Source organism: Lagopus muta, chromosome 6 (assembly GCF_023343835.1).
Source record: "Lagopus muta isolate bLagMut1 chromosome 6, bLagMut1 primary, whole genome shotgun sequence".
NCBI lineage: Eukaryota > Metazoa > Chordata > Aves > Galliformes > Phasianidae > Lagopus > Lagopus muta.
The window spans coordinates 14,801,098-14,827,100 of NC_064438.1; the positions used below are offsets into that span (position 1 = coordinate 14,801,098).

The following is a 26,003-nucleotide window of genomic DNA, read 5'->3' on the forward strand; positions in this document are numbered from 1 at the left end:
GAAGGGCTGGGATGTTCAAATCAATCTGATAGTGCTGAGATGCTGATTTCACATCTACCAAGCTCATTGACTACCAGCCTCCACAAAATCCCTTTTCTGGTCACTTACATGGAAAGGAGCACAAACTGGTGGCAGAATAAATATGGAGGTATGAACAGAAATGCTAAGAGATACCATGATGTATATCTGGTAATATGGATTGAATGAAATATAAACAAAAGAAAAGTCATTCTACAGGATTTCAGCCGGTTTTTAATAGATGGAAGAAAAGCAAATCGTTTGAAAGAGGAAAACAATCTTCATGATAGAGGTTAATGGATAAAACCTCCTCATGGTAACCACCTTTTAAGTGGAAGCATAAAAATTCTATATTGGCACAAGAGAAGCCAATTGCAACATAAATTTTCAAGGAAGGAAAGGATGAAACAGAAAAGATGCAGAGCTCAAGAGCTACCAGAGGAGAAATATCACATAAAACAATAGCCACTGGGTGAGACAGTGTCATTAACTGTTCACAGCAATAGCAGGAGGTAATAAAAGCAGCCAGCCAGCCTGAGGCTCAGCTCACATCTACGCAACACTAAGCTGAGAAGACCTAGTGTATTACCTGGCTGTGTTACTGAGGTGCACTACGTACCCTATAGCAGCTATAACACTTTCAATTTCTGCCCAGCAAATTTGTAACAAGTGTTAGTACAGTTATATGGCTTGATCAAACTATTCAGCCCTGTATCTTCAGGGCAAGATAATGACTCTGTTTCCAGTACTGGAGCAATATAATGTGAAGCCAGCTCTCTGCTTCACTTATCTCTGCAGTATTACACAATGTCACCACCCCCTACAAATTCCTTCTCTCTGCTGCATGCCAGGAAGAGGGAGTGACATGATTTCCTTTCCCGACAGAGATAAATTATTTTCGAAACAGCAGTGTCTGCAAGATGCTCACAGCAAAGAGAGCAGTCATATAAACTCTGATGTATACTTTGCAAATACAGATAATTTCTAATCTCTGAAAGGTCTTTGCAGCCTCAAAATGTATGGCACTACTTCTAAAAGCATTGAAGTCAATTCAGCTTGGCATGCAAAGTAAGGGAGCGCTCACCTCAATGGTCACACTGCCAAATGGAAAGTTTGCCACACAAGCCACTTGCTGACACTGGCTGCAGCACTGACCTTCCTTTTCCACGTAGCGGAAACCCTGTGGGAATAAGGCCACCATTTAGCTGCACTACCTTGTTCATGAAACACCTTTGGATCAAAGCCACACTGGAGATAGCAGGGGAAATGAGCCCACCTCTGTTTTCCTTTAGAAAGCTGTTGGAACCACTTTAAGCCTGACAACTAAAGCTGGCAATTTCTTTCCAGTTTTAAATAGTGACCTCTGGGGCGCTTCACTTACCGTGTAGACCCTGCTTTAAGCTACTCTTCTTTTTGCTAACACACAAGTTACAATAAATTAATTCATCATAAGATTATTTGCAAAGTCTACCACCAGTGCTTGATATGATATGATTATTCACCAGAGTCGTCACTGTCAAACACATGAAGATCATGCATCAGTTATTTCCTTCCCTGTGCTTTAGGTATCCATCAGTCTTTTCATGGGTGCTGCTGGCTTCAAGATGAAGGATAATGGTTTTATCAATTTTTTAGGATGGGTACAGAGTCTAGCCTTATCTGGATGAGAAAGAGAAGGAACCATTCTTTGCTTATGTTCAGAAATAGACTGAGCAGTTTTTGTTCAGACTCTCAACTCATGAGTACTGAGTAGTGTCTGGAAACACATAAACAGCCATGTGGTTTCTCAGTGATCTTAATTTTTGAGCTGAAAACAACACCAACAGAATGGCATAAACATCATCTTTCAGCAGTAAGACTTCTCCTTAGTAGCTCTGCAGCCATTCATCTTGAAGGCATCCCTCCTTGGGTAATTTCTTCTGTTTGCTAGAGCAAAAATGGCCGGCACTGTAAAAAGGACTTTACAAAACTTGAACAGAAGATTATATCCTGCTACCCTTCAGCAAGACAGCACTTGTACTGCCCCAGATTTACAGTACTCTCTCTCAACAGCCATTGTTGGTGGTGGGGACTGCGTGCAGCACTGACCTGCTGGCAGGTGGTTTGGCATTTCACTGGGATGCATTGGATGCGGTTGGTTTGCGTCACAGCATCCTGCTCATCCGTGCACACACAGTCTTCACAAGAGCTTTTTGGCACCACTGCTCCAGGCTGAAAAGATAAAGGAAATCAGAGAGAAAACAGGCAATGGCAAGAAATTGGTGGGTGTGAAGAAACATACATCCCCCGGACTATTGAAAAATAATGATCATATCAGTATTTATTTTTGGCAGAACTTCCTGGAAAGAATGTCTCAGATCTTTAATTGTGAAACTGACGCTGTCGATATCACAAGTTTTGCATGAGGTTGACACACCCAAGTGCGCTGAACATATTGTGTGAGTTGTTACATTATCTCATAAACTCCATACTTCATTTTTTTTTCAGTTTGATCTATCTATTAATCTCACAGCATCTAATAAGCTTATAAATTTGTGTTCCATCACAATTCTGACTTCTACTCTCTAAAACCTAAGGATCTCTAATTATTTTGTTTACTAATGAAGCTACTAATCTCTAGGATTACCTATTCATTAATATTTCCAGTAACACATAAGGTTAGTGGCAGGAAACAGTTATGGACCACTTTAATCTTGTTTCTTATGTGATTGTTGACAGTAACAAGTTCATAAAATTCTGATTCAGGCTGCATTAACCTGTGGAAAGAAGTATCTGCAAGAAGACCTACCTTAAATTCAACTCCTTCAGAAACACATACACCTTTTGGTACTGTAAGAAAAAGAAAATGAAAAGGATGTGCTAGGAATGATATTACCATTATAGTACTCAGCTCTGAATTCTTAGTGTCTTAGAGAAGACAGAGAGTAGAATTGGGTTTATTTGCTAAGCCTCCATAGCCTGCACAATGGAAGGAAAAGCACAGCTAGTACACATTGCTAACGGTCATTCTGAAACCCGTGGGCAACATCTGCTCAAATGTTATGCATTATATATCCTGGTATTTTCCATATGGGAAAACTAATTTACTTCACCTAGTTTTACCCGTACTTGAAATTAGATGAGCTTTTCTTTATTGTTAGCCACCTTGCTAGTTACTATGTAAATGAGAAGCTGGGTGAGGTATGCAATTCCAGAAACAAGATTTGGCAGCGGAACTTCTAGATATGTTCACTGTAATACAAATTCAGTATTTGATCAATCACACACTGATATTTCATTGAATATTATCTACAGAAAACTTACAGCACTTATTCTTGTTCCACAAAACGCACCAGGGAGGGACTCATTTAGAAAAACTGAAATAGTTCAAGGAATTAAAAATCATAGTATCATAGAATCCTAGAATGGCTTGGGTTGGAAGGAACTTCAAAGATCACCCAGTTCCAACCCCCTCCCGTGGGCAGGGCTGCTGATCACCAGATCAGGCTGTCCAGGGCCTCATCCAGCCTGGCCCCAAGTGCCTCCAGGGATGTGGCATCCACAGCTTCTCTGGGCAGCATGTGCCTGGGCCTCATCGCCCTCTCAGTGTAAGACTTCAAAGGAGCATGTTAGGGAAACATGGTACTTACTACAGGAGAAGATAGGGCAACAACCATCCTCAGATATAGCTACCACTGGTTGGAAACCTAAGTCGCACGCTGTTTTGTTGATAATGCAAGTTTTTATATCACATTCTGCAATGGACAAATGGAGATAAAGTAAATCAGATCATCCTGTCCAGCTGTTTTACTCACAGCCTAAGGCTCAAACATCCAGAAAATAGATTATTCTCAAACCAAGCATCTTTCGAGGTTGGGTTCTGTTCAGATTAAGTTTCTTGAAGCTTGACCTGCTGCAAAGCTCTTTTTCTTACCGTAAAGCATATAGTTCTAGCCCATGTTTCCTCTACTGGATGTCATCTCTAACAAAATATACATGCTCATCAGAGAAAAAGTGAAATGACAGAGATAAGTGTTGGGTTAAAAGCAAATGAGTTAGAGTGGAAAAAATGAAGAGGTAGTGGTTGAGGGTCAGAGACATAGAAGTAGGGAGATGCAAGGCAGAGCACTCTGCTCTGAGCAGTGCCCACCAGACATCCAAAGGAGCCCAATGAATCTTTGTTCGGGGGTATGAAGGAATAAGGAAGATGAAAACATCCCAATGCTGCCAGGATAACCTTGTCCTGCAGTGTCCTATGGATGTTAGGAATAAATATCTGGGGCCTGAGTAGACTATGAGGAGAAGATGCCTAGTAGGTCATAGCAGTAGTTTAGAATACAAATTGAATTAGAGGAGGACTTTTTTGACAGCAAGAATAAATTACTACTCCAGTGTGCTTGTTTGAATCTGCTAGCTGTTGGGTCACCATGAGGCAAATGATGCTACTTGATGACATGATGGCACATGAATCAGTGACTTACCACAGACTGTCTCTGTGCAGCATGGATCATCCAGACGTGGTTTTATTTTACGTACAAAGCCCTCTTTAGTGCAGTTGATTGGTGGGGATTTAGCACAAGGGCGGGGGAAGCAAGAGATATTGAAGGTCTCTTCATCACAAGTACAGTATTGACAGTCATGCTCCCAAGCCTCCCTAGGCTGTAAAAACAGTAGAGGTAGTCATTAGAAGACAAAAACTAGAAGCATTAGATTAATGGATGCCTTACCTGTTTCACCGATCCATCTTGTGCAGTGCAACCTACAAAACAAATTAGATTCCATTAGTGATAACTGAACTGGGGAAAACAGCAGAAGCAGCAGGACAGAAATAGGAGGCTCTTGAAATCTGAGAAACGGACACAAACAGAAAGACAAAGTGTGAAAATTCACAGGTTATGTAGCCAAAATATCTTATATTAGCTTAATAGTTTAAATATGCTTATCTTTGATCTTGCAAAAGTTTCACTTTATATGCAAAAGTAGGAGGAAACTGTCAATCAGAAGCATTTCCAGCCTACCTAGGAAGGGCCCTTCATTTCCTCTGTACCCAGAACATCTCCCTTATGTGCACTTCTACATGGGGCCTTGTCATCCCGCCTTATCCCAATTTTTACATTATTTCTTACCGCAGACAGAAACACAGATGCCATCATGTTCATTCAGCAGAATATTTCCATCAGGGCAGTAACATCCCTCAACAAACACTGGTGTGTTGTTTTGTGAGGGGAGGGTGTCCATAACAACTTCTCTGCACAATTAGAATACAAACAGAAACAAATGAGAGGCAGAAACGTGCACTAGGGACAAGCAGACACCTAAAACCCAGGGGAATGTTATCTTTAAGCCTTCCTTGGGACTCCTCAAGTTATGAGCTTTTGCCATAGGAAATGACTCACCTGCTGAAGCAAGTGTTTCTTTTTGCTTCCCCACATGGCTTGTAGACCTGATCCCGAGCACAGGTGGCCTCTGTAGAGCATCACAACACAGGAATTAGAAAGCCCAGGACCACTTGTACCCTTCAGTGCATGATGGACAAGCAGCCAACACAGCCCAAGCTCCTGCCCGGCAAGGGGTCCCTGCATCTTCAGCAGGAGGAACTTCATACATTCTGCAAGTGCTTGCAGCAGTACCAGCAGTGCTTAACCAGAATCAAAGGCCCCTGCGCAGGCAGTGAGAAGAAAAGCTATGCATTGCCATCTAGTGATGAATTTGTTGCTAACACGAAGGGGAGAGAAGTGAGAGATGTCCCAACCCACTCTGCAAGCTTCTCAGGAGAGCCCATGGACCTGCTTCCCACTTGTTTTGCACTATTTCTAGACTGCAATTTTTATTTTATTTTATTTTTTTTTAAATTTGTTCCCGTTTTTCTTAGGTCCTGAGCAGCTAAAGAAGTATTGATGCAGAGGAATAGAAATGAGTGTGTACGTTATGAAAAAGCTGATCAGAGCCACTTCTGCAGCAGGTGTTTGCCAGGCTTACCGCACTGCCCCCTCGTCTGCCCCCTCCAGTCCACGCAGACCCCGTGGAGCCCACACAAGGCTGCATATGTCTGCATGCTCTGACACTCAGTGCTGGGGTGCTGCTGTGAGCACCTGCTGGCCACACATGCCTCATAGTAGGGGTGCGGGGGGACCACGTGGTGGCACTCAGTCAGGTTCCTTTGCAAAGGAAGGAAACAAGGAAACAGAGCATTTTACTTCCTTGCACTAGAATTCAACTCAGCTGAACCGATCCCCACTCAGAGAAAACATCAAGGCAAAAGTACAAAGAGAAGTTGCTGTGATTGGCAGTACACCCACTGAGTGTATTGGGGTGCTGGCACAGGCTGTCCGGGGAGGTGGTGGATCATCATGCCTGGAGGAGTTCAAGAACTGTGGAGATGTGGCACTGAGGGACGTGGCCCAGTGAGCAATGTTGGCAGTAGGTAGATGGTTGGAACTGATGATCTTAGAGATCATTTCCAAACTTAATGATTCTATGGTTCAATTAAGAATGAGCTTTACCTCCCATTCTTTACAATGCTTTGAAACAAAGCAATTTTACATTGGAATGACATGTGCAAAGACAAGGCTTCTGAGCAGTTCATGTCTGTAATTTTATACATTGACATTGTAATGTCAACGTGGTTGGCAATCATATTTTAAACAACATTATTTAAAAAACAGACATACACATTTGCTTGCTGTATTCTGACTGTATTCTTTTTCATCCACAGCATTCAGACAGGTGCTGAGTGATTGCTGGTTTCTGCTAAACTTATCAAGAAACCACAGGCAGAGGGAGCACACACAGTTAAGGGAGGTCTGATGCTGCTGCAGCTGAAAAACAACTGCCAAACTTGGGAACATTCATACATCAGTTCACTGCTCAGTTTTGGAAGGTATGCTAGAACTCATGTTTTTACTGTGTCGTATAAGCAACTCACCCAAGTAATATAGTTAAGCACAAAATTGTCTTGTGGACTTATTATTTGGCCTCCGTGGAAGTTATCTTACCAGATGACTTTACACAGCTCAGAAGGCTCACAGTGCTGATAATTTTCAATCTTAGCTGGTTCTGAGATGCCTGGGTTACAGTATCTGTTGGTAGAAACGGGGACTTTCCAATCCAAAGCCATCTCTTTGAAGGACTCAATGACTTCACCATTCCTCTTTCTAGCATCATCAGACTTCTGGTTGGTACATGTACCTGGTTGCAAAATATAAACAAAGAGACAATTCAGGGCTGTTTGATGCTGATAAAGCTGTTTTTACATAACAGAGCAATAGCTGGTGGGAAGTTCTTGTGGGAAAGAAATGACACACAGAATCCTAAATGGGCTCAAAAGTAGAAGGCTAGAGGGAATAGTTTGCCATGAAGATCAGAGCTAAGGTGTTGCCTAGTGCATTTCTCTGGATGGCTAAAGCAACTGAGATGGCTCTGACTTGTTGAAGACCCTACATAATGAGTAGGTATGATCAAAAGTAAGAGCTTAGAAAGAGCTTGTCTCCAGCAAATGTATAGAGTGGAAGGAAGTGGCTCAAGACATTATCTTCTGAGAGTGTCTTCCTATCAAAAAGAGATACATTTGTTAAGATTTCTGTAACACAGCAATCATTGAAGTTGCAAGAATTTGGAAATGAGAAAGAAGGAGGAAAAATTACTATGTTCTTTACTGTCAGCTGATGAGCACACTCACCACACAGTCCCATGGTATTATTATAATACTTTCCAAAAGGGAGTTTTATGTAAAATGCAAGTCGACTGTAAGAGACATAAACTTCTAACTCAGGTATTTCAACAATAATGTAAAGGCCAGAACTGGTTATCCTGATTCCATTCTTGGAGATGTCTGGAACAACTTTCTTATCATTAAACAAAACCTAAAAAGAAGAGAAACAAAAGGTCTTCGTGGACATTTTTCTGTTCAATAGTATATACAATTCATGTAACTCAGAAGAGCTACTTCTCAGCTCTCAGGTACACAAAATGAAATCTGAAAAAGGCAGTCATTTAGACAGTTCCTGATTATTCCTTTTTAATATGTTGTAATTTACACCTAAATACTTATGTTAAGAAAAAACCACCATAAATTGTGTGACAATTTCAAGCTTTTGGAATATACTAAGTTTTGCTGATACAGAGAAAAAAGAAAGAACAAGGAAGCAATGTAACTGCATTTCCTACAGCTCTATTTTTCTCAAGCTTCATCCTTTGACATGGCAAGGCATTTGGCAGTAGAGTAATGTAACTACAGCAAAGTAATGAGAGCTCATTTTAACAAAGTACTTTACCAAGTTTGTTTCTTTTCCATGTTCCTTCGCTTGTGTCAGAATAACAAGAGAATTGGAGTGAAAAATGAGTAGGGACATTGAACAAATTGCTCCATCGGTGGCACCACAGTAGTAGTTATCTATGTGAATCCAGAACTTTTGAGAGCTGGGCTGAATTAACTCCACGAGGACATACGTGCAGTTTTCTTTGAAGTGATAATATGTTCCATCAAAAGTCACATAATGCTCATTTCCCCACCCACTGCAAATACCTGGAAGACACACTTCAAGTTTAGTTTCTCAGCCTCAAGCTGGTTTTAATTCTTTTAATCTTTTTCAGTGAGATCTGAAAATGGTGAAGAAAAGCTAACTTGGCAAACACATTTTTATCTGCTCTTAATGCCTAATGTTTTATGTGGGAATTCTGCTCTATTTCACCTTACTGAATCAATACAAACATAATACAAATGTTGTTCACAAAGATTCATAGCAAAAATTTCACAAATTCACTTGCCACAGTACTTACACTGGCACTCAAAGACTTCACAGCAACCAGCTTCATCACGGTGTTTCATGAATGGGAAACCATTGACACAGAGTTTCAGCTGCTGAGGAGGACAAGTGATGCTGGACAGTTTAATATTATTTTCTTCTCCCAGGCAAGTGGCAATCTGGCAGTTTCCAAAGTTCCATGATTCATTGAACTATTGACAGATTGAAAGAGATGGAGAAGAACATAGCAAAGTAATGTATCAAACGTATGTACCAACCACACTCCACTCAGATCCCTATCTGGTATGGCATTATTTACTATCTAGTGTCTGTAACCCAGAAAATATGACGTATGTAGCAATCAATGCAGCTATGATATCTTCTTCTGTTCTACATTTTGTGCACGTCTCAGGAATAAGGTCTTGACTGCTTCTGCAGGTGCGACATGACTAGATGTGGTTTCCTAGCTGTTCTTCAGCTCAGGTAACTCTGCCTGCCTACAATGCTCTAGCTAAAGAACTATATCTTCGTTCAAGTCTCTCACCTTTCTAGGAGGAATGAGCCCAAGACAGTCGCTCACAGGAACCAACGTGGTAGCAGGAATTAGGCTTGTTGCATTGGGAGCAGCTGTTGGTGGACAGGCTTCAGAGTTTGGTTCACAGGTCTCAAGGGCCTCAGTTTGAACGACTTTACACTCTGCCCAGATTAATTCAATCTGGCACGATGCATTGCAAATGGAGTAAGCACAATGACCTGATATATTCATTGGCAGAGAAACATTTTCTCCTGGAAGGCCAAAACCAAACAGTTAGTACTGAATTGCCCCTGGAACTGGTAAATGTTTGCTGTGAACTCTCAAGGACTATGCATCACAGATCAGACACATACTCAGCCCTGCATGGAAGTAACTGGGTCTGCCTGCACCATACATTCAGTGTGTCTGCCTGCTGATCGTTGAATCTAATGACTGAATCAGGTCTCAATTCATCTAAATGAAAAGTGCTCAGGGAGAGAGAGCTACAGGTGGCAAATCTGCATTTCGTCAGCTCATCAGTAAGTACACTGGAGAGAATTGAGTATGAGTCCAAAAGAAGAGAAAACTGAGTGTATCACTGAGTGCTTCACAAAGACCATGATATACATGTTCAGGAGCTACTAAGAGATAAAAAGAAAAGCCTTCTCTCCTGTAACTTTGGAATAGGAATGTGGATTACAAAACTGTGTTACGTTATGGGATTCAGGGGTTGTGCTGCATTACACTAAAGTTAACGTCTAATATAAGCTTTTTTATACCGGGGATATACAAACCAGGACTATGTTACAGGATGCAGGTGAAAAGCAGTTTTGGAGGTGTTAGTTAGTTCAGAGATGTAACAACTTCTGGTAATATGTAATTGCAGCAGTCTGAATCATCACTTGCTGGAGCACATTTATCTAACAGTACATCTTCCCACATCAGTGGTGCAGAAAAAGTAAATAGCTTGGTTTCTCACCCATTTGTATCAATTGTCCATTGTCAGTGCAGAAACAGGGAGTGGCTACTGTTGATAACGGTGGTGTGGATGTTACAGGTTGCATAAGTTGTTCTGCAGAAAATTAAACCAGTTAATATCCAAAGCTTCTGCTACTCTATCTATATTCAAGCTCGATGACATCTATCACATTCTCTACATTTACAAGAAGAGGAACAAAGTCATTATTACACGCCACCACATTCTGTACAGGTTCACACTAAAAACAGTCCATATATCTTAATAACCCCCATACACACACTATGCTACCAGGGTAATGCACACACTCCATCAGGTATTTTTATACAGAAGAGAGCAAGTATCCCTCACACTGTCTCTTATTTTATTCCCAACTAAGGTCTTCTTGTCTTTCTAATCCCATAGGACTTCTCCTGACCTTGGAGAGGTGACTTCCAGTGGCAAGCCGTTTTATTCTGTAAAGGCTAGTTGTAAAGAATTTGTTGATTTAAATACAGATGGGTCATTTAGAAATTTATTGAAGCCACCCTATACTCTGCTTTAAATAGCCTCTCCTTTCCTAGCTATTACAGCATTGTATGTCTTATTCCAGCTGTTACCAAATGTAGTAAACAGGAAACAAATAAGCTTACCATCAAGTCTTCAGTTCATCCACTCACTTGAATGGAGAAGATGTTAGTTTTGATTGCTTTATTTTGTACAATTTGCTACCAAAGGATATATTTTTAAATCACTGATTTTTTTTTTTCCTATAATCATGGCACAGCTTCATCTTTTCTTTTGATCTTTTTCCTGCAACTTCTATTTTATGAAGAGATTAAACCACAAGGTAGCTTTATTTTCTTGTTCCAATGAGTCATTTGAGACTGACTTAATCCAATGTAGAAAACAGTATACAGTAAGAACAATAGTGTGAAATAATAGGTGACGAGAAGGAGAAAAACAAGATTTAGAACTATGAAGTTTTTGAGAATAACAACATCAGTGTCAGCTATGGAAGACCCAAAGATACTGGAAAAGCCATGTTGAAAAATGGCTAAAACTATGAGATCTTTACATTGACCATAAGGATTTCAAAAATTACACGAAATTACAGACTTGATATTACCTTGTGCTGGTGCGAATGGTGTACTGCAGGGGATGAATGTTTTAATGATCACTCCATTAGGGCCACAGAAAGCGTTACCACACTTAGTCCCATCGGTCTGGCTGTATATAGTTTCATTTAATGAGTAGGTCTTCCCGTTGTAGCAACAAAGGCAATCTGAGGCAATAAAAGAGTAAATACCATGGTACCAGAGAACACTGCCTCATAATATAAATATAAATGAGAAGAAAATCAAACTCTGGATTTACAATTCATGTATGCAAAAATGAATTACCAATCTGAAAAACATGATCAGTTTCTACTTGAGAAGTTGCACTGGGAGTCTACCTCATTTTTTTTTAAATGAGTTGGAATTTTTTTGTTGCTGGTTCTTCTTAGAGTCAGCTTATTGGCTGGTGAAAGTAACAGAACTGGCACTGTCCTTGTCCAGTATAGAGCACAGGGATATTCCCTCTTGGCAGGGCATATGGCTGGGACTACTGCTTTGATAACTGTTAAGACCCTGGAGCTTCCATTGCCACTAGTGATGAATGTGCACCAACGAACAGCTTCCTGTAAGTATATAAGAAGTGCTGTAGTTTTTTGAGAATGTGTATTCAGGAAACACAAAAAGATGTATCTATATTACTGTAAAAAAAATCAGCACAATTGAAGAAGTGTTGTTGACTGAGTCACCCTGCATTTTGAGGATGTGGCTTCTCCTATATAATGGCAGTTAACAAGCAAGTGTGTCCCTGAAGCACATCAGGCTGCTCTTAAGCCTAACTGTCTAGGTATCTTATGTAGTTAGAGGACAGAAAATAGCACCTCTAGAAGATTTCTCAACATGTGATGTTGGGTGTTCCAGTCTCAATGAAAGGTGATCAAACGTTACCTTTGGAGTCTTCGGTACACAGCTTCTCTTCAGGATTGCTGAAGACAAAGAAGAGGAGAGAAAACTTGTTTTTACTGACTTGAATCAGTATGTGGAAATATGTGTGCAATGATATCTGTCTGCAGACATAACTATTTCAACAAAAAAGCCTGCTCCTTCAGGTTTTAATGGTTGTTGCTGCCAGCAATTCCTGTGAACATAAACTATACAGGGCATAGCTCTCTAGTGCTATTGTATCTTCCTTACCATCAACTGACCTACCATGAAGTGCAGTCAGGGAGGGAGACGCACTCCCTCCTCTCCTCATCAAAATAGGGCTTGTCAGGGCTACATTCTGGGTAACAGCCTGGAAAGTTAAACAAAATGTCTTTAGCCTGCTTTACGAAGATTCAAGGCAATCATAAACACCTCTAACAGATGCAAATTTTATCCCAGTATGAATATGATCCAGTATAAATGTTATTCATTTTCCCATTTTCCATATCCTCTTTTTCCCCTCTCCTCTGAAAGTTTTAATGAACTCTGTCAACAGATGATTATTCTTCACAAATTTAGACTGACTTTTTATCTCTGCCCAGTTTAAAAATAACATGCAAATTCTGTTTCAAATGGTACTATGGCACAGAGAATTAGCCTCAGGCGAGGCACGGTCAGTGAGTTTCTAGAGCAAATGAGATATTCCTCCCAGGTAAGACAGCAATCTTGCTGCTTAAAGCATTTAAAATCAGACAAATCTTCAACAAATTGCGTCAAAGTCAAGGAAGAATTACCTTCTAAACTGTACAGTATGTTTCCACATTTTCCTTGTGGGTTCCTGCAGGTCTTTAGACAAGGTGCTCCACAGGGTTTATAGAACCACTCATGTTTGTCAGGTGGATTGTAGTAATCACAGAACACAGCTGGGACAGAAGGAAAAACAAAAACAAGAAATCCTCCAAGTCTCAGACATTGGGAAGGATTTGTTTTCTAATTCTTGCAAACAAGATCCTATTAAGTCACAAACATGTTGAGATACCAGAATTCTGCTCTTCTTTCTCCCCCATGTGCCCAAACACACGGAGCACCTCTTTTCTGTGTGCCCTTCCAGTGCAGTACTTACGGCAGATGGCTGGCGTTCTCCAGTTGATACAGACACCAGCTGTGCTACAGCTTCTTGCATAAGCAGCCACTGAGGTACAAAAGCACTCACAGTCTCCCACACTGTCACAGCCACAGAAGTCAGAAACACAGGATTCATAATATGGTATTGGATTCACCTATCAAAACACCAACAGAGCTGTTATCACAGCTGTACCTCTTGCTCTACATTTTAATGAAAGGGCTCTGAATTTCTGCCATCCCTGGCAGTTTCTTCAGCAGAACTGTCTGTGACAGTCTGGGCTTGTCAGACAGAGCTAGGATGTTTTACAAGAGGTACTTTTCTATTTTCACCTGTCTGGTAGATGCGAGTTTAAATCTTTTCTTTCTTATTTGTGTACTGCCATTTACAATCAGGTATCTTTCCAAGCATAATTTCTGCAGAATTAAACTACCTGGCTTTGGGTTAGCACAACTATATAGTGTGTGTGCTTTCTAATTGATAGATAGTGATGGAATATAAAATGAAATTCTATTTTCCACTGAATTTCACATTTCTTGCATTATAACCTGTATCAGCATGAGCTATCCAAGGAAATTAGGCCAAGTTCACTCCTTAAGTGACTTACTAAATTGCACTGAAGCCTCACATAGGCATTTTCATTAAGAATTAGCAGCTCTGTTTCAGTTTAAATTAATTTGATATGTCTAAAATAAACAAAGTAACTTCTTTCTTTCGGTAATTTGAATAAACTTTCCCAAGGATACGCATAAAAACAGCCCTATGCTGTTATCTCCTGATGTTACAAACTGATACCCAGCTTTTAACGTCTAGTAGCCAACTATTATCCTCTTTGTCCTTGGTTACTCAAAACAGGCACCACTGCTTCCCCAGTGCCAAACAGCAGCATTTATCTGCCATAGCAGTAAGGAAAGGTATTGAGAGAGGTAGCCCCTGTTCTCAAGGATGTTGTGTAATAGCCTTTAATAGTAACAATTTGTGCACAAATGTGCTGTATAATAGCAACTAATGCCTGGTGTGAAAGTACTGATGGTGGGAGAATAGGATTACCTTACTGTGGCATGCTTCAAAGACACTACTCTTAATGATGCTGCAGTGCTTCTGTCCCAAGGCAGATTTGAAAGGCTGATCAGCACACAGGTCTGTCATGTTGATATTGGAGCAGGTGCTTGTTATTTTCCAGCTGTTTCCAAACTCCTGGATGCTCATCTCCACAGACTGCCCTCTGGTTGTGAAGTCATTCCTTGAGCGGCCATCAAAGTCCCCACAAAGGCCGCAGACTTTTCCCTGAGTAATTTGTGTAGGCGCAGTAAGTGGTTTGGTTATTTTAAGCGTAGCCCACTCTTTGACAGAAATAAACTACAGAACAAGCCAAGGAAAAATAGCTGCGAATTTCTAAACAGCCATCAAAATATGTTTCAGAAAAAGCTGTACTAGAAGTGACAAGATCACTCTTTTAGCCCACCAGTACTCACAATACCTGGCTTTACTTCTAGCTCCCAAATTTTTGGAGCATTCCATACCAACTGGACAATGAAACACGAAGCACGGCCCACTCACTGCTTCTTGCCCACGGGACTGAACACTTCTCCAAGCCCTGAATTTCAAACTGGGGTTTCAGTTCTGGGTGTATGACTTTGAGTTTGAAATTGTAACTCAGTCTGTTCTGCACCTACCTGGAAAGATGGTGTCACATGAACAACAACTGTCGTCTTCTGGTCCCACATGAAGCTCATCCCTTGAGTTGTTTCAATCACAATATAACCTCCTCTGAGATCCACCTTATAATTCTTCTCAGCTCCTGGATCAGTGGCTATCTCCTGAATTCTTCCTTCTAAAAGCCTGATTTCACTGCTCTACAAAGAACAAATATATTGCATGGAAGGAAACCAAATAGAGTAACGGCTCTGGTATTCTGTCTTTTGTCCTTCATTTCATTTTTCTGTAGTTCTTGCACTGCATCTTGGCCTATCCCAGGACACGTGAGCGAAAGACAAGACCCACTGAGCTCAATGGGAAACATCTGCCCATGCATGACAAGTCTTACTTCACGGTCACATAAATTGTCCTCATTCTAGATGAAATCAATTTTGCTGGCACAACAGCTCCCGAGTGCAAGGGTAATTGGGCATGCCGGAACACTCCTTGTCACGCCACTTTGTTTCACCCTACCCTCACCCCCCACTCTGGGATACATTTCTTTGTTCTTTTGTGTTCGCTTTGGGGAAATGCTAAAGCTGAGCTGGAAGGAAGAAACTCTTCCCTCCATGCTTGACATCTGCCCTGTGCACAAACCATGGCACAGAAATATGCAATATGGTCTCTAATTCTTTTTCCCACCCATGCACCACTAATATCACAGATGCATACATACACACATATGTACGCAGAGTGCTGTTGACCCCCTGCCCCCTTCCCTGCAGAAGTACCCAGCCCTGCTAATGCCAACTACCTACACCTTTTTCAGCTTGCTTGCCTTTGCTTTCCAGCTATTTGATTAACATAGGTACTCTGTAGCAACAACGGAGCTGGAATATAAGGAGAAAGTATATTTAACTGCTGCAAAATCAAGCCTACAGCTCCTCAGTTAGGAACGATTCTAGACAAACCTCAAAAATCAGTGTGATCTTTAGGGAGCAGATGGAGAGTGACTTCCCACAGGCATTGTTCTGAATTACAATTCGGAAGGTGCCAGCATTCATGTTATTGGGACAAAAATCCTTAGAAAAATAAGATAACATTGAGTTAGATCTTTTCATGTAATTACTCCAGTCTTAAACATTTTCAAGAGCTCTAAATACATCAACCTGACTTCTGCTTTTTTATCATGAGTTCACCAAAATTCCAGGCGTGTTAGAAGAAACAGCTGCTGAACTGTTCATACTTATTTGGACAGGAATTTCAAAGAGAAAAGCTGAGGTAAAAAAAGGAGCCTGTCATAACACCAGTCCTGCATAGCCAATATGTTTTTAAATACTTTTTTCTCAATATTAGCAAAAACAACTGTGATTTGGAGATGAGAAAGTGTCTCATTCAGTACTACCTTATTACATGTAATTGTGGTACATGAGTTGAGATCCATATGCTAACTTCTACATGCTTTTGATGTAAATAAATAAATAAATAAATAAAATAGAATCACAGAATCATTTGAATTGGAAGGGACGTTAAAGGCCATCTGGTCCAACTCCCCTGCAGTGAACAGGGACACATACAGCTAGATCAGGATGCTCTGTCAACCTGCTGTCCCTACTGTCACTCTTGAATGATCCAGAGAAACATTAATTTTCAATGCCACATCAATCCCCTCCTTTGCAGATGGTGGATTTACACCAGGAAAGGGCAGCCCAGCCCAGAAGTTAATCATTTAGGATCACACAGTGCCCTCTTGTGTCATTTCTGAGGGTTAATTGCTTTGGTTTTGTATGGAAGATATGTATCTGCTCTGAGTACAAGAGCAGGGGGGGCTCAGCTCAGCTCACCGGTGTTCATTACTTTACATGAGACAGCCTTTATAGAATCATAGAATCATTTGAGCTGGAAGGGACCCTTAAAGTCCATCTGGTTCAACAACCCTGCAATGAACAGGGACATCTGCACTAGATCAGGTGCTCAGAGCCCCTCCAGCCTGACCTTGGGTGCCTCCAGGGATGGGGCATCCACTGCCTCTCTGGACGATCTGTTCCAGTGTCTCACTTACCTTACTATAAAACAGTTTTTCCTCAAATCCAGTCTAAACCTCCCCTCCTTTAGTTTGAAACCATTTTTCCTTGTCTTATCAAGTCATTTCTCAAAAGGAACCTTGCAGTGTAAGCTGTGAAGAGCACGTGGATAAGAATACAAAAAGTGGGATACCTGAGCTAAGATATAGTCACAGTCTCCCAGGAAATCAAACTTCTCCCCATCAAAGCTCATGTAGTGCCCGTTGCCATACACAGTGCAGGTTCCTCTGCAGGGATTGTCTGTGCAGTTCCACTGCCTTTTGTTACAGGTGCTGGGGGTTGAAATGCAAAGGTTCACCATCTTTGTATGAGGTGTGTTTTTTCCTTAACTCCAAACATAGGCTGAATAACTGAAAGTTGAATCCTCTGCAGTGCTTCAAAGTAATCTACTCTGAGACCATGCCATATAATGGACTGCTAATTACAAAATTCATTTTTTCTACCAAGACACAATGTGTATTTTGATTTTTTTTTTCTAAATAGCACTGTAATCATTAAGGCCTGACAGCAGACAGTGGGGATTTAAGACCTAAGTTCAAGATGAAGAACTAATAATAATATAATAATAATTCAACCATATTTAACATACCTTGCAGCCAGTTCAGTTCCTTATCACGGTGTGCAAACCAACATTACCTCCCACCCTCCCCTGGCAGACTTCACCTCCAGCTGAGGGGCAGCACAGACAGAAAATTTTTGTTGTTGTTCCCTTAGCACAGATACTCTGCAGTTATTTTCCCTGTGTGCGATCTGTTCTCATAAGAAAACAAAGACCTCACTGCAATAAAACCTCTTAATGGCCTCTGGGAGAACAACTGCTTATCAGGGTTTGGCCTCACATGTTAAACGTATTGCTTGTACTAGTGATAATCAAAGCAGTGTTTCTGGCTGTTATCTTCTTTTATTTTCTCACTAAATAATGGGTAAGGATTCAAAGAATTTTACCCACCACGATAAATAATATCTATGAGAACTACAGCAGTGTTGTACCAGCAGTTGGAACAACTGGAGCATTCATCTGTCTTACTGGGAGATCTGTGCACCCAGAAGAATTGCAGGTTGCTGCAAGATCACTGTGGTTCCTCCTTCCTCTACATTCAACCCTTTTCTGGGGGTGAGCTGAGTGACAGACTCCATTCTTCCTTATACAATGAGCAGCCACAAACCAGCCTGGATGTGTCTGGGATTTCTAAAGCTGGAGTGGAAGCAGTTTGTAAAAAACGATAGAAATTCTTTGACATTTGGTACCCATTCCCTTAAATACAGGCTCATGCATTGTGGTGCAGAGAGGAAATGCTCCCTTTTGTTAATTTTTACTAGATGTTTAATGATTCTGATGGTGAAGAGAAAGGTTTCAAAGGCATCCTGCCCCATGGGTGTACTATGCACTATTTTTAACAGCCTTTGTTACAAAATGAGACTCCCTGGAATAACATACCATGTGTTGCAGTCAACTCTGATGGTTTCGCCAGGTTTATAAAAGTGCCCTCCATGGACACATGGGCATTGGTCTTTGGGAATACATCCCCCATTGCCATCCAACACCAGCCCATCGGGACACATGCAGCCAGAGACACATTCTGTGACGTACTGCATATATAAAAACATGATACGAGGCAATATATTAATGCACAGAACGTACAGGGAACCAGAAGTGTTAGTGCTGCACTTCAGACTTTTTGGATTGCCTTTTCAAAATCTTACGTGCCAGTAAGTTAATAACAATCAGGCTACAGGCGTCACAGCTAGGTGAGCAGCTGCAGCTGCAGTGTTATCAGTGGGGCGACTGGTCTTGTGAACAGTGTAATCTGTTACTGCTGGCATTTGTTCAGGACAATCAGACGTGCACAATCATGTTGTCCCACTCTCGTGACAGAAGGTGAAGCCCTTACACAGTGCATGTCCTGCGTCTTACAGCTCTTCTGACACTCTGATCCAATGGCACCAGGACCCGCCGAGCTGCAGTTGAAGTAGTACATAGGAGCTGGGCAATCTATGGGATGAAGAACATTGTAAGAGGGTCATTTGGTGAAAGTGATAAGGATGTCATCAGCCCCTCTGTGTGACTGAATTGGGCATTTCAGAGGGTAGCATATGTCTCTCATTTACAGTTTCCATTAGATTTCCATTCTGTCTACCAACAGAAGGAGGCAAACAACCTCTGAGCTTGGGGAAGTATCATCTTTTAAAGAACTCAGCAACTCTGGGGACATTCTTATAAAGACAACTGTTACCAATAACTCACAAATTACAGGGAGAAAGTAAAAATGTGCAAAAGACTAAAATGCTACAGAAAGCAAGAGATGTACAGAGAAACATTATAAACACTAGCTGACACTATAATGCTATTATTTAACAAAATCTCACCTTTTACCAGGACAGTTTCTCCAATGCAGTCTAATCTTCCTTGAATGCATTTGCTAAAGAGATTCCATAAAATGAAACACATCAGCTCTTCACATTTGTCTCTCTCACTAGAGAGAAAGCCTCTGCGAAGCTTTGCTAGTAACACAAATAACAAATTCCCAGCAAAATTAATATTTGGTACAGATGTGAATTGCCATCCCCCGAAGGAAGATCTAAACATGAAATTCTTTCCTTTCATCTGCCACTAGTTTAGTGTATGCCTTTCCTAAATCAAGAGTTTCCTCAGCATTTCTCTTCCACTCTGTGAGATGGGAGTAATACCTTCTTAAGTAAGAGGCCTCCTAAATTACTGAGTGAATTTGCATCTACAAAGCAGTCAAAAAATTTTCAGAGAAAAATCCAAGAGTTGGAAGAGAGAAAGAGAAAACACATCTAAAAATAAAAATACCCTGTTTGCATAATTCAGCCCTCTTGTGATATTTGTTTGCATTTATTTGCTACCATGAGCTGGCTGAAAATGAGGAAAAGGCAGTTGTTTTGCACTGGAGATGCAAGAGAATTACCTTACCTTTAGTATTCACCTCCCTAGTTTTCTCCTTATGTTTAAAAACTGAGATTTTGCTTTTTTCCCTTGAGCAACATTTTTTTTAACAGCCTGCAGGATGATGGTAGGGGGATGTTTTGGACTCCTTTTCATCACAAAGCCAGAAACTCCCCTCTCAAAGCCCCTACCTTGCTCCTGCTGTAAGTGAATATTTTTTTACACAACAGTGAACGTTGCATAGAGACAGGTCACAAACACTACAAGATTTAAAGTTCTTGTTTGTCAGCAGCAATGTAGGATCTTAATCTTCACTGTGGCTGCCAGTCCTGCCAGGAGATCATTTGCTTTTGTAAAATCAAGCAGAAATTAATCATGATTCCTTACAGTAAAATGACCACATTCAAGGATTAGAGCAGGGACTTCCCCAGCAAGCCCAGGTATTCAACCTTTGCATCATTAGTGCAGCTTACCACAACAGCTTGTCTTCCTGAAAAGAGTTGCCAGGCTGAACAATCTTGCCTTTGTAGTAGCATGGACAGTCATCTGGAGTCACACATTCCTCCTCATCATTGAGGTAGGTCCCTTCAGGGCAACCACAGCCCTCCATAGGAGCAATCTGAACTTTACACAGCGGATCAGCTTCATCCAGCGAGCGGCAAGACTGGTTGCAGTACTTCACGCTATAGTTATAAACCATGGTCTCAGGACACTCCTCTGAGGGATCTTTGCAAGAGAAATAAAATGGATGTATGGCATTCTCTGTTCAATCATCATTCATGCTGTTAAAGCAGCTCTCTGCAAGTTGAGATCCATAAAAGTACATTTTCCTAACCAGAACACCTTGTCTCCCAGTGGTCTGGGAGAAGCCTGCTCACATAAGCCTGCCTAAAACTAGGTGAGGTTGAATTCTGAAATACCCAAGAGGGTGCATCTTGACTGAATAAGAGTCAGTGTCATTTTGTATTTGTAAAATTTACAATTCCATCTTATGTCAAGAATTGAAGCCAGTAACTTCTTGCTTCTCCATGTAGATAAAAATGAATTTTCTATCCCTAACTAATGATTTATTTGGATAGGAAAAAAAAAAAAAAAAAAGGAAGAATTGAGCTATTTTATAGGGTTAACTTTGGACATTAAATGGGCAGTGATAAGGAACTTGCTAATCATTTGATGGTACCTCTTCTTTTTATCCTTTAAAGAAATGAGAAACCAAATTTTTAAGCACCCTGTTGGGTGGATCAAACAGTTAAACACTAAAAATCTATAGATCTCAACTAAACCTGTAAGACAATGAAAAGCTGATTAATCTTTATGCGCTAACAAAAAATATTAACTTTAAAACTCTGCCATAAAATCTGCAGTAGGGATCAGTAGGATCATGTTGTGTAAGGAAATATCAGGAATGCGACTTTCAAGAAAGGCTGGCATCCAGATTCTTCTGAAATTCAATGAGAACTAGGGACCTAGTCCTCTTGGACCTCTTTTTGACTCAGATCCCCACAGATAAGACCCACTGCTTTGTTTTTCAGACATGCACGAAGGTACCAGAAGGTACAGGAGGGTTGCTTATGGGGAACTGCGCTAATCTTTGCAGCAGTATTATCACCATATCAGCCATAGGCTCTCCATGCTTAAACAAAGCTCTGTATGGTTTTCCAGTCAATGACCATTGTATGCTTTCTTAGATTAGTTTGTGTGCTAGGTGTGTGTACAGATGGAAAACCACCTCCACCAACAAAAGCCAGTTGGTTTCCTGCTCTCAGCTGGAGCAGGCATGATATCCCATGGGTCAGTTAGGCTGGCCATATTTTCATATTTCATAGGAGTGTTATGAGGATGCAGCAACTGGTATAGAGAAATCACAATAGGTCAAGTAAGAAAGATATTAATAAAGTCCTTGAACTCTAGTTTATATCACAATCCATCTAAAATACCAAAAGATTTCTCTGAGTGGGTGTTTCAATTATTAATTATTAATAATATAATTTCTAACAAATGTGTCTCCTCTCTCCCTTCAATTATTTGGTGGGAAAAGACCAATTTTGGTAAAGCTAGATCTGGTAAGAAAAAGGTTATTTGGTCACAGTACCCACAGTCACAGATTTGTAATCTTAGATTATGTGGGTCACAACGGAGGCATAAGTGCATAGCACATGAGCACACCAAAGATAGTTTCAAGGCAGCTTGCACAAGGAGAACAGTGATGTGATTTAGAAGAGACTACTAATCCCAGAAATGAGTAGCTCAGCTAATGGTTTGTATTTCCACTAAGGACTGCCATACATACGAACTGCCTTCCATTAGCTAGTGGGGTTTTCTTTTTTGTACACTCTACTGACTGCACTGCAGCCACCCTGTGCAACATAACCTGTCTCAGATTGTGCCTGCAGTGCAGCAGAGCTGCACACAGCTGCAGGAGCTGAAAGACCCTTCCCACCTGCCACCAGGGGACAGAGCACTGAGAGTGCAGTTGTTCTGGCCCATTTACTTCTTCACTCCTGAATAGCACAACCTTCAATCTTATCACAGGCATGTTCCCAAAAGATTATTTCCTCTTAAAAAAAAAAAAGTCTAGAATGATCATGATAATTAAGCCATTAGAACTTTTCTCAAGGTTACTGCACTGTTTGAGTCAATATTGCCTATTGTGTCATGAGTCAGTTTTTCAGACCCATGCAGCAGAATTGTCTTGCTTTGGTGTGCAGTGTGTCAGTAATTCTATCCTGACAACAAATCTCTCCATAGACAGGGACTGGCTAGTGTGTAAATCTGCATGACTCTAGGATAACAGGCTGTAGACTGCACTGTGTTCCCTTATAATTATTTCAGCACAGGCTTGTTAAATTGTTCTTACTCCAACCTTCCATGCCTTCTACAAAGCACCAGCTGCATCGTTTCTATTAAACATTCCACTTGGCCTCTAGCTCATGTAATAAAATATATCATAGCTGCATAAAAATCATCCTTGTTATCTTTCTTATTCAGATAAGTTATTAAGAAGCCCATACATCTATTTTCGTGTTGAAGCAGGTAAATCTCACTTGAACTACCTGGTAATTAATAGAAAAATGGAAATTTTCATACTAAAATTCAGGAACTACAACTCATGAATTTTACTCTCAGCTCCGATAGCATCCCATAATAAATTCTGGCAGTAGCATATAAATAGATATTTATTTGTGGACTCCTAACGTAGGATTTACTGACTATGTATATGCTCAAATATACACTTACATTCCAAGAAACTTTTATTTATTCTTAGATAGTCCTGAGATGAATATACTTTTCAACACTTTCATGTTCTCAGAAAAAAAAAGCAACACTTATTTATTAAAAGTCAAGTTATAGCTTGAAAAAGGCAATGAATGAGAACAATACTGTGTGCATGGCCAATGCCTGAAACAGAAAAGTTGAGAAGTACTGTAAAAAACCTGTCAGGATTACAATGCACTGGGAGGCCATGGATCCTAAACTAATCTGTGACTCCTTGTTGTGATTCAATACAGAACTCACCTGATGTGATACGCAAGGAGCATGCATCTTAAGAACCTCTTCATGAAGTGATATTGGCAGGTAGAGGTTTTCAAAGAGCTTATATATGCTTATTCTATTTTTCAAAGATCTATGAGCTTGACTGAGCTCAGAAGCTACAAGCTGCCACAGACTGCAGTCTGAAGATGTTCCCCTACGTCCCCCTCAAGACATTATAGGATGCATACCACAGATCCCCTGCCTCCAGCCCTGAAGGGTCATGCCTGCTGCAGCACAGTCTCTGGAGTAAGTAGAGAGCACACTACACAGTGCAACTTCACTCTTCTCAGCATTGCAGGTATCGTACATACATCTCTAGGGGACAGAAAAGGACATGGGTATTAGGCCTGGTTCACAGAAAGAGCAGGGAAATATTCAGCAATTTAGTGGGGTAAAGGGTAAGCCACAGTTATCTGACTAATAGGTATCTGAAGACACATAAAATCTTGCGCAAAATTTCAGGCTCAGGTATTTTCTAAGTAAGCTGTATCTCACACAAACCCTACATGAATTTTCTGCAGTTTTTGCAGAAACTGCTTTACTATGCACAGAAATGTGGCAACTTGCTAGCTCATCAGTGATGTTATACAGCCGAGCACCATGAGCTGTTATGGGCAGCTTCCTGCATTTTAAATACAAATAGAGTAACGTCCTTCCACAGTAATAAACGAAATATGAACATTGTAAAAGTAGTGTATATTCTCCCACTGGATATCAATTTTAAATGAAATCATGAGATCAAAACCTCTTGGCTTGATTACAAACAGAAACACTGATTTATCTTTTTAAAGACTGAAAAGTTTTCAAAAGCAGCAAACTCCATTTGACTTATTTTTCTTCAGGATCATGCAACAGGACTGTCAGTGACGGCAGTGCTGCTCATGGAAGACAGTCACTTAATCAGTATTTTCAGGACAGCAGGCAAAAAGACCCACTGTGTCTTGCATAAACTCTCATTTTATTTTTCTCATCAGCATCAGTGAACTTCTTTGCAAACTCACATTACTATAATCCATTTAACTCCCACAGACCAGACCACCTCCCTGGCAGATCAGCTTCTGGATGAGAACAAACCACTGATTTAGACTACTGGCTTACCTTGATGTACACAGAAGGGTCTACAACAGAATGGCAGGCAGCAAACGTACTGCTTGTATTAGACAGAAGAGCACACCAATGTTGGGCAAATTTTTCTGAATGGGAAAAAATATTGTCCACAGTTACTTAAACCAAATTACTACTTGAATTTGTTTTCTTACAAGTTATCACACACTTCTAGAAAGTCCTGAAGTGTTCCAATAATGCGGAAGGAAATAGTGGGCATAAACAGAGTGAACAGTCATTTTCCTGAAATAAAGGTTTCATCCTCCTAATACTAACACTATTACAATGGCTGGATTTACAAAGTATCTGACAAGAAACCTCCCCATTTTCATTGTTTTCCATTAAACTTGTCTAATTCCTCATGAAATATGGTCAAGGTATTACACAAAGCATATCATAATAAGTGAGATGTTACAATATATGATAATACCTAGGAGACTACACTGTAAATCTCCTATATATTCAAATCCAGTCAAAATGAGAATCTGGACAGGCACCTGGTACAGTACAGTGCCTGCTGAAGTCAGTAGTGATGATAACTTATTAAGCCCAGCACAGCTGTAGCAACCTGGGTTGGAAGATTGGGCCCAAATACTGACAACCAATTATGCTCTGCCTTAAGCCTAAATTGCTCTCATTGATGCTGTGTGTGCTTTTCAAGTCATCAGCAAAGAAGGTGCTGGCCCTTTTTCCAGAACTGTATATTTTGTTTTGCTTTGTTTTGCTTTTAAAAAAAACCAAAGCTGTCACCATAGAGGCTCACAGAAAGCAACGTGTTCTCTCTAGAAATAGCCTCAAAGGCAGAGACAGTTGATGTTTATGAGACTTCTAAAGCTTTTTCAGTTATCACATGAAAATTATTTAGCACTGATAACTCAGGGATGAAAAGCCTGCTACCTTTATCCACACTGTTTGAACAAGGATCTTCAAAGCTGTCCTCGACATCAAAACAGCTGGCTCTGGTTTTCCAAGAGTTACCAAAAGCAGCAGCTGAATCTTCTACAGCTCCAGTGGCTGTTCTGAAATCGTCAGTCTGGATGTTATTGAAATTGCCGCAAAGACCTTGAGTGGATGGCAGTAGGGATAAAAAAAAGAGGAAGAAGAGGAGGAAGAAGAAGAAATCATAATACAAGTGGGAAAAGCAATGACTTCAAGATAAACACCCTTATCTCTATCATGGTGCTTGCCTGAAAGAAGCTCATTTTCCTGATGTCCCCACAAATCAGACAGGACCATGTCTTTAGTGAATAACTGTTATTTCCTGTATTAGTGAGAGCACAGAAATTGGAAGCTGCATAAATATGATACAGTAATCACTAGCAGGCAGAGAAGTCCCTTCTCCAAAATTTACAGTCAAAGAAAATGGCAAAAGCAAACCAAAATGAGTTGGAGGGATCAGATGTTATCCAATCACACAGGTAGG

At 40.6% G+C, this 26,003-nt stretch overlaps 1 protein-coding gene across 6 annotated transcripts in view; it reads right to left on the reverse strand.

The window, feature by feature from the left end:
* Positions 1–26,003, reverse strand: part of LOC125695530 (mucin-5B) — a 50,235-nt gene that overhangs the window by 9,722 nt on the left and 14,510 nt on the right. For all 6 annotated transcript variants that reach the window (XM_048950126.1, XM_048950127.1, XM_048950129.1 and 3 more), the window contains 31 exons: positions 25,478–25,642; positions 24,575–24,669; positions 23,665–23,791; positions 20,416–20,668; positions 19,402–19,454; positions 18,927–19,027; positions 18,473–18,624; positions 17,168–17,306; positions 15,922–16,032; positions 14,989–15,168; positions 14,363–14,599; positions 13,313–13,469; positions 12,984–13,112; positions 12,475–12,559; positions 12,214–12,251; positions 11,340–11,495; positions 10,235–10,327; positions 9,286–9,527; positions 8,776–8,953; positions 8,271–8,521; positions 7,676–7,859; positions 6,993–7,185; positions 5,977–6,155; positions 5,394–5,463; positions 5,124–5,245; positions 4,725–4,756; positions 4,479–4,656; positions 3,648–3,752; positions 2,807–2,847; positions 2,107–2,229; positions 1,103–1,198 (listed from right to left, as the gene is read on the reverse strand). In XM_048950126.1, the coding sequence (XP_048806083.1) occupies positions 1,103–1,198; positions 2,107–2,229; positions 2,807–2,847; positions 3,648–3,752; positions 4,479–4,656; positions 4,725–4,756; positions 5,124–5,245; positions 5,394–5,463; positions 5,977–6,155; positions 6,993–7,185; positions 7,676–7,859; positions 8,271–8,521; positions 8,776–8,953; positions 9,286–9,527; positions 10,235–10,327; positions 11,340–11,495; positions 12,214–12,251; positions 12,475–12,559; positions 12,984–13,112; positions 13,313–13,469; positions 14,363–14,599; positions 14,989–15,168; positions 15,922–16,032; positions 17,168–17,306; positions 18,473–18,624; positions 18,927–19,027; positions 19,402–19,454; positions 20,416–20,668; positions 23,665–23,791; positions 24,575–24,669; positions 25,478–25,642 (4,265 nt within the window). The remainder of the gene's footprint in view (positions 1–1,102; positions 1,199–2,106; positions 2,230–2,806; positions 2,848–3,647; positions 3,753–4,478; positions 4,657–4,724; positions 4,757–5,123; positions 5,246–5,393; positions 5,464–5,976; positions 6,156–6,992; positions 7,186–7,675; positions 7,860–8,270; positions 8,522–8,775; positions 8,954–9,285; positions 9,528–10,234; positions 10,328–11,339; positions 11,496–12,213; positions 12,252–12,474; positions 12,560–12,983; positions 13,113–13,312; positions 13,470–14,362; positions 14,600–14,988; positions 15,169–15,921; positions 16,033–17,167; positions 17,307–18,472; positions 18,625–18,926; positions 19,028–19,401; positions 19,455–20,415; positions 20,669–23,664; positions 23,792–24,574; positions 24,670–25,477; positions 25,643–26,003) is intronic.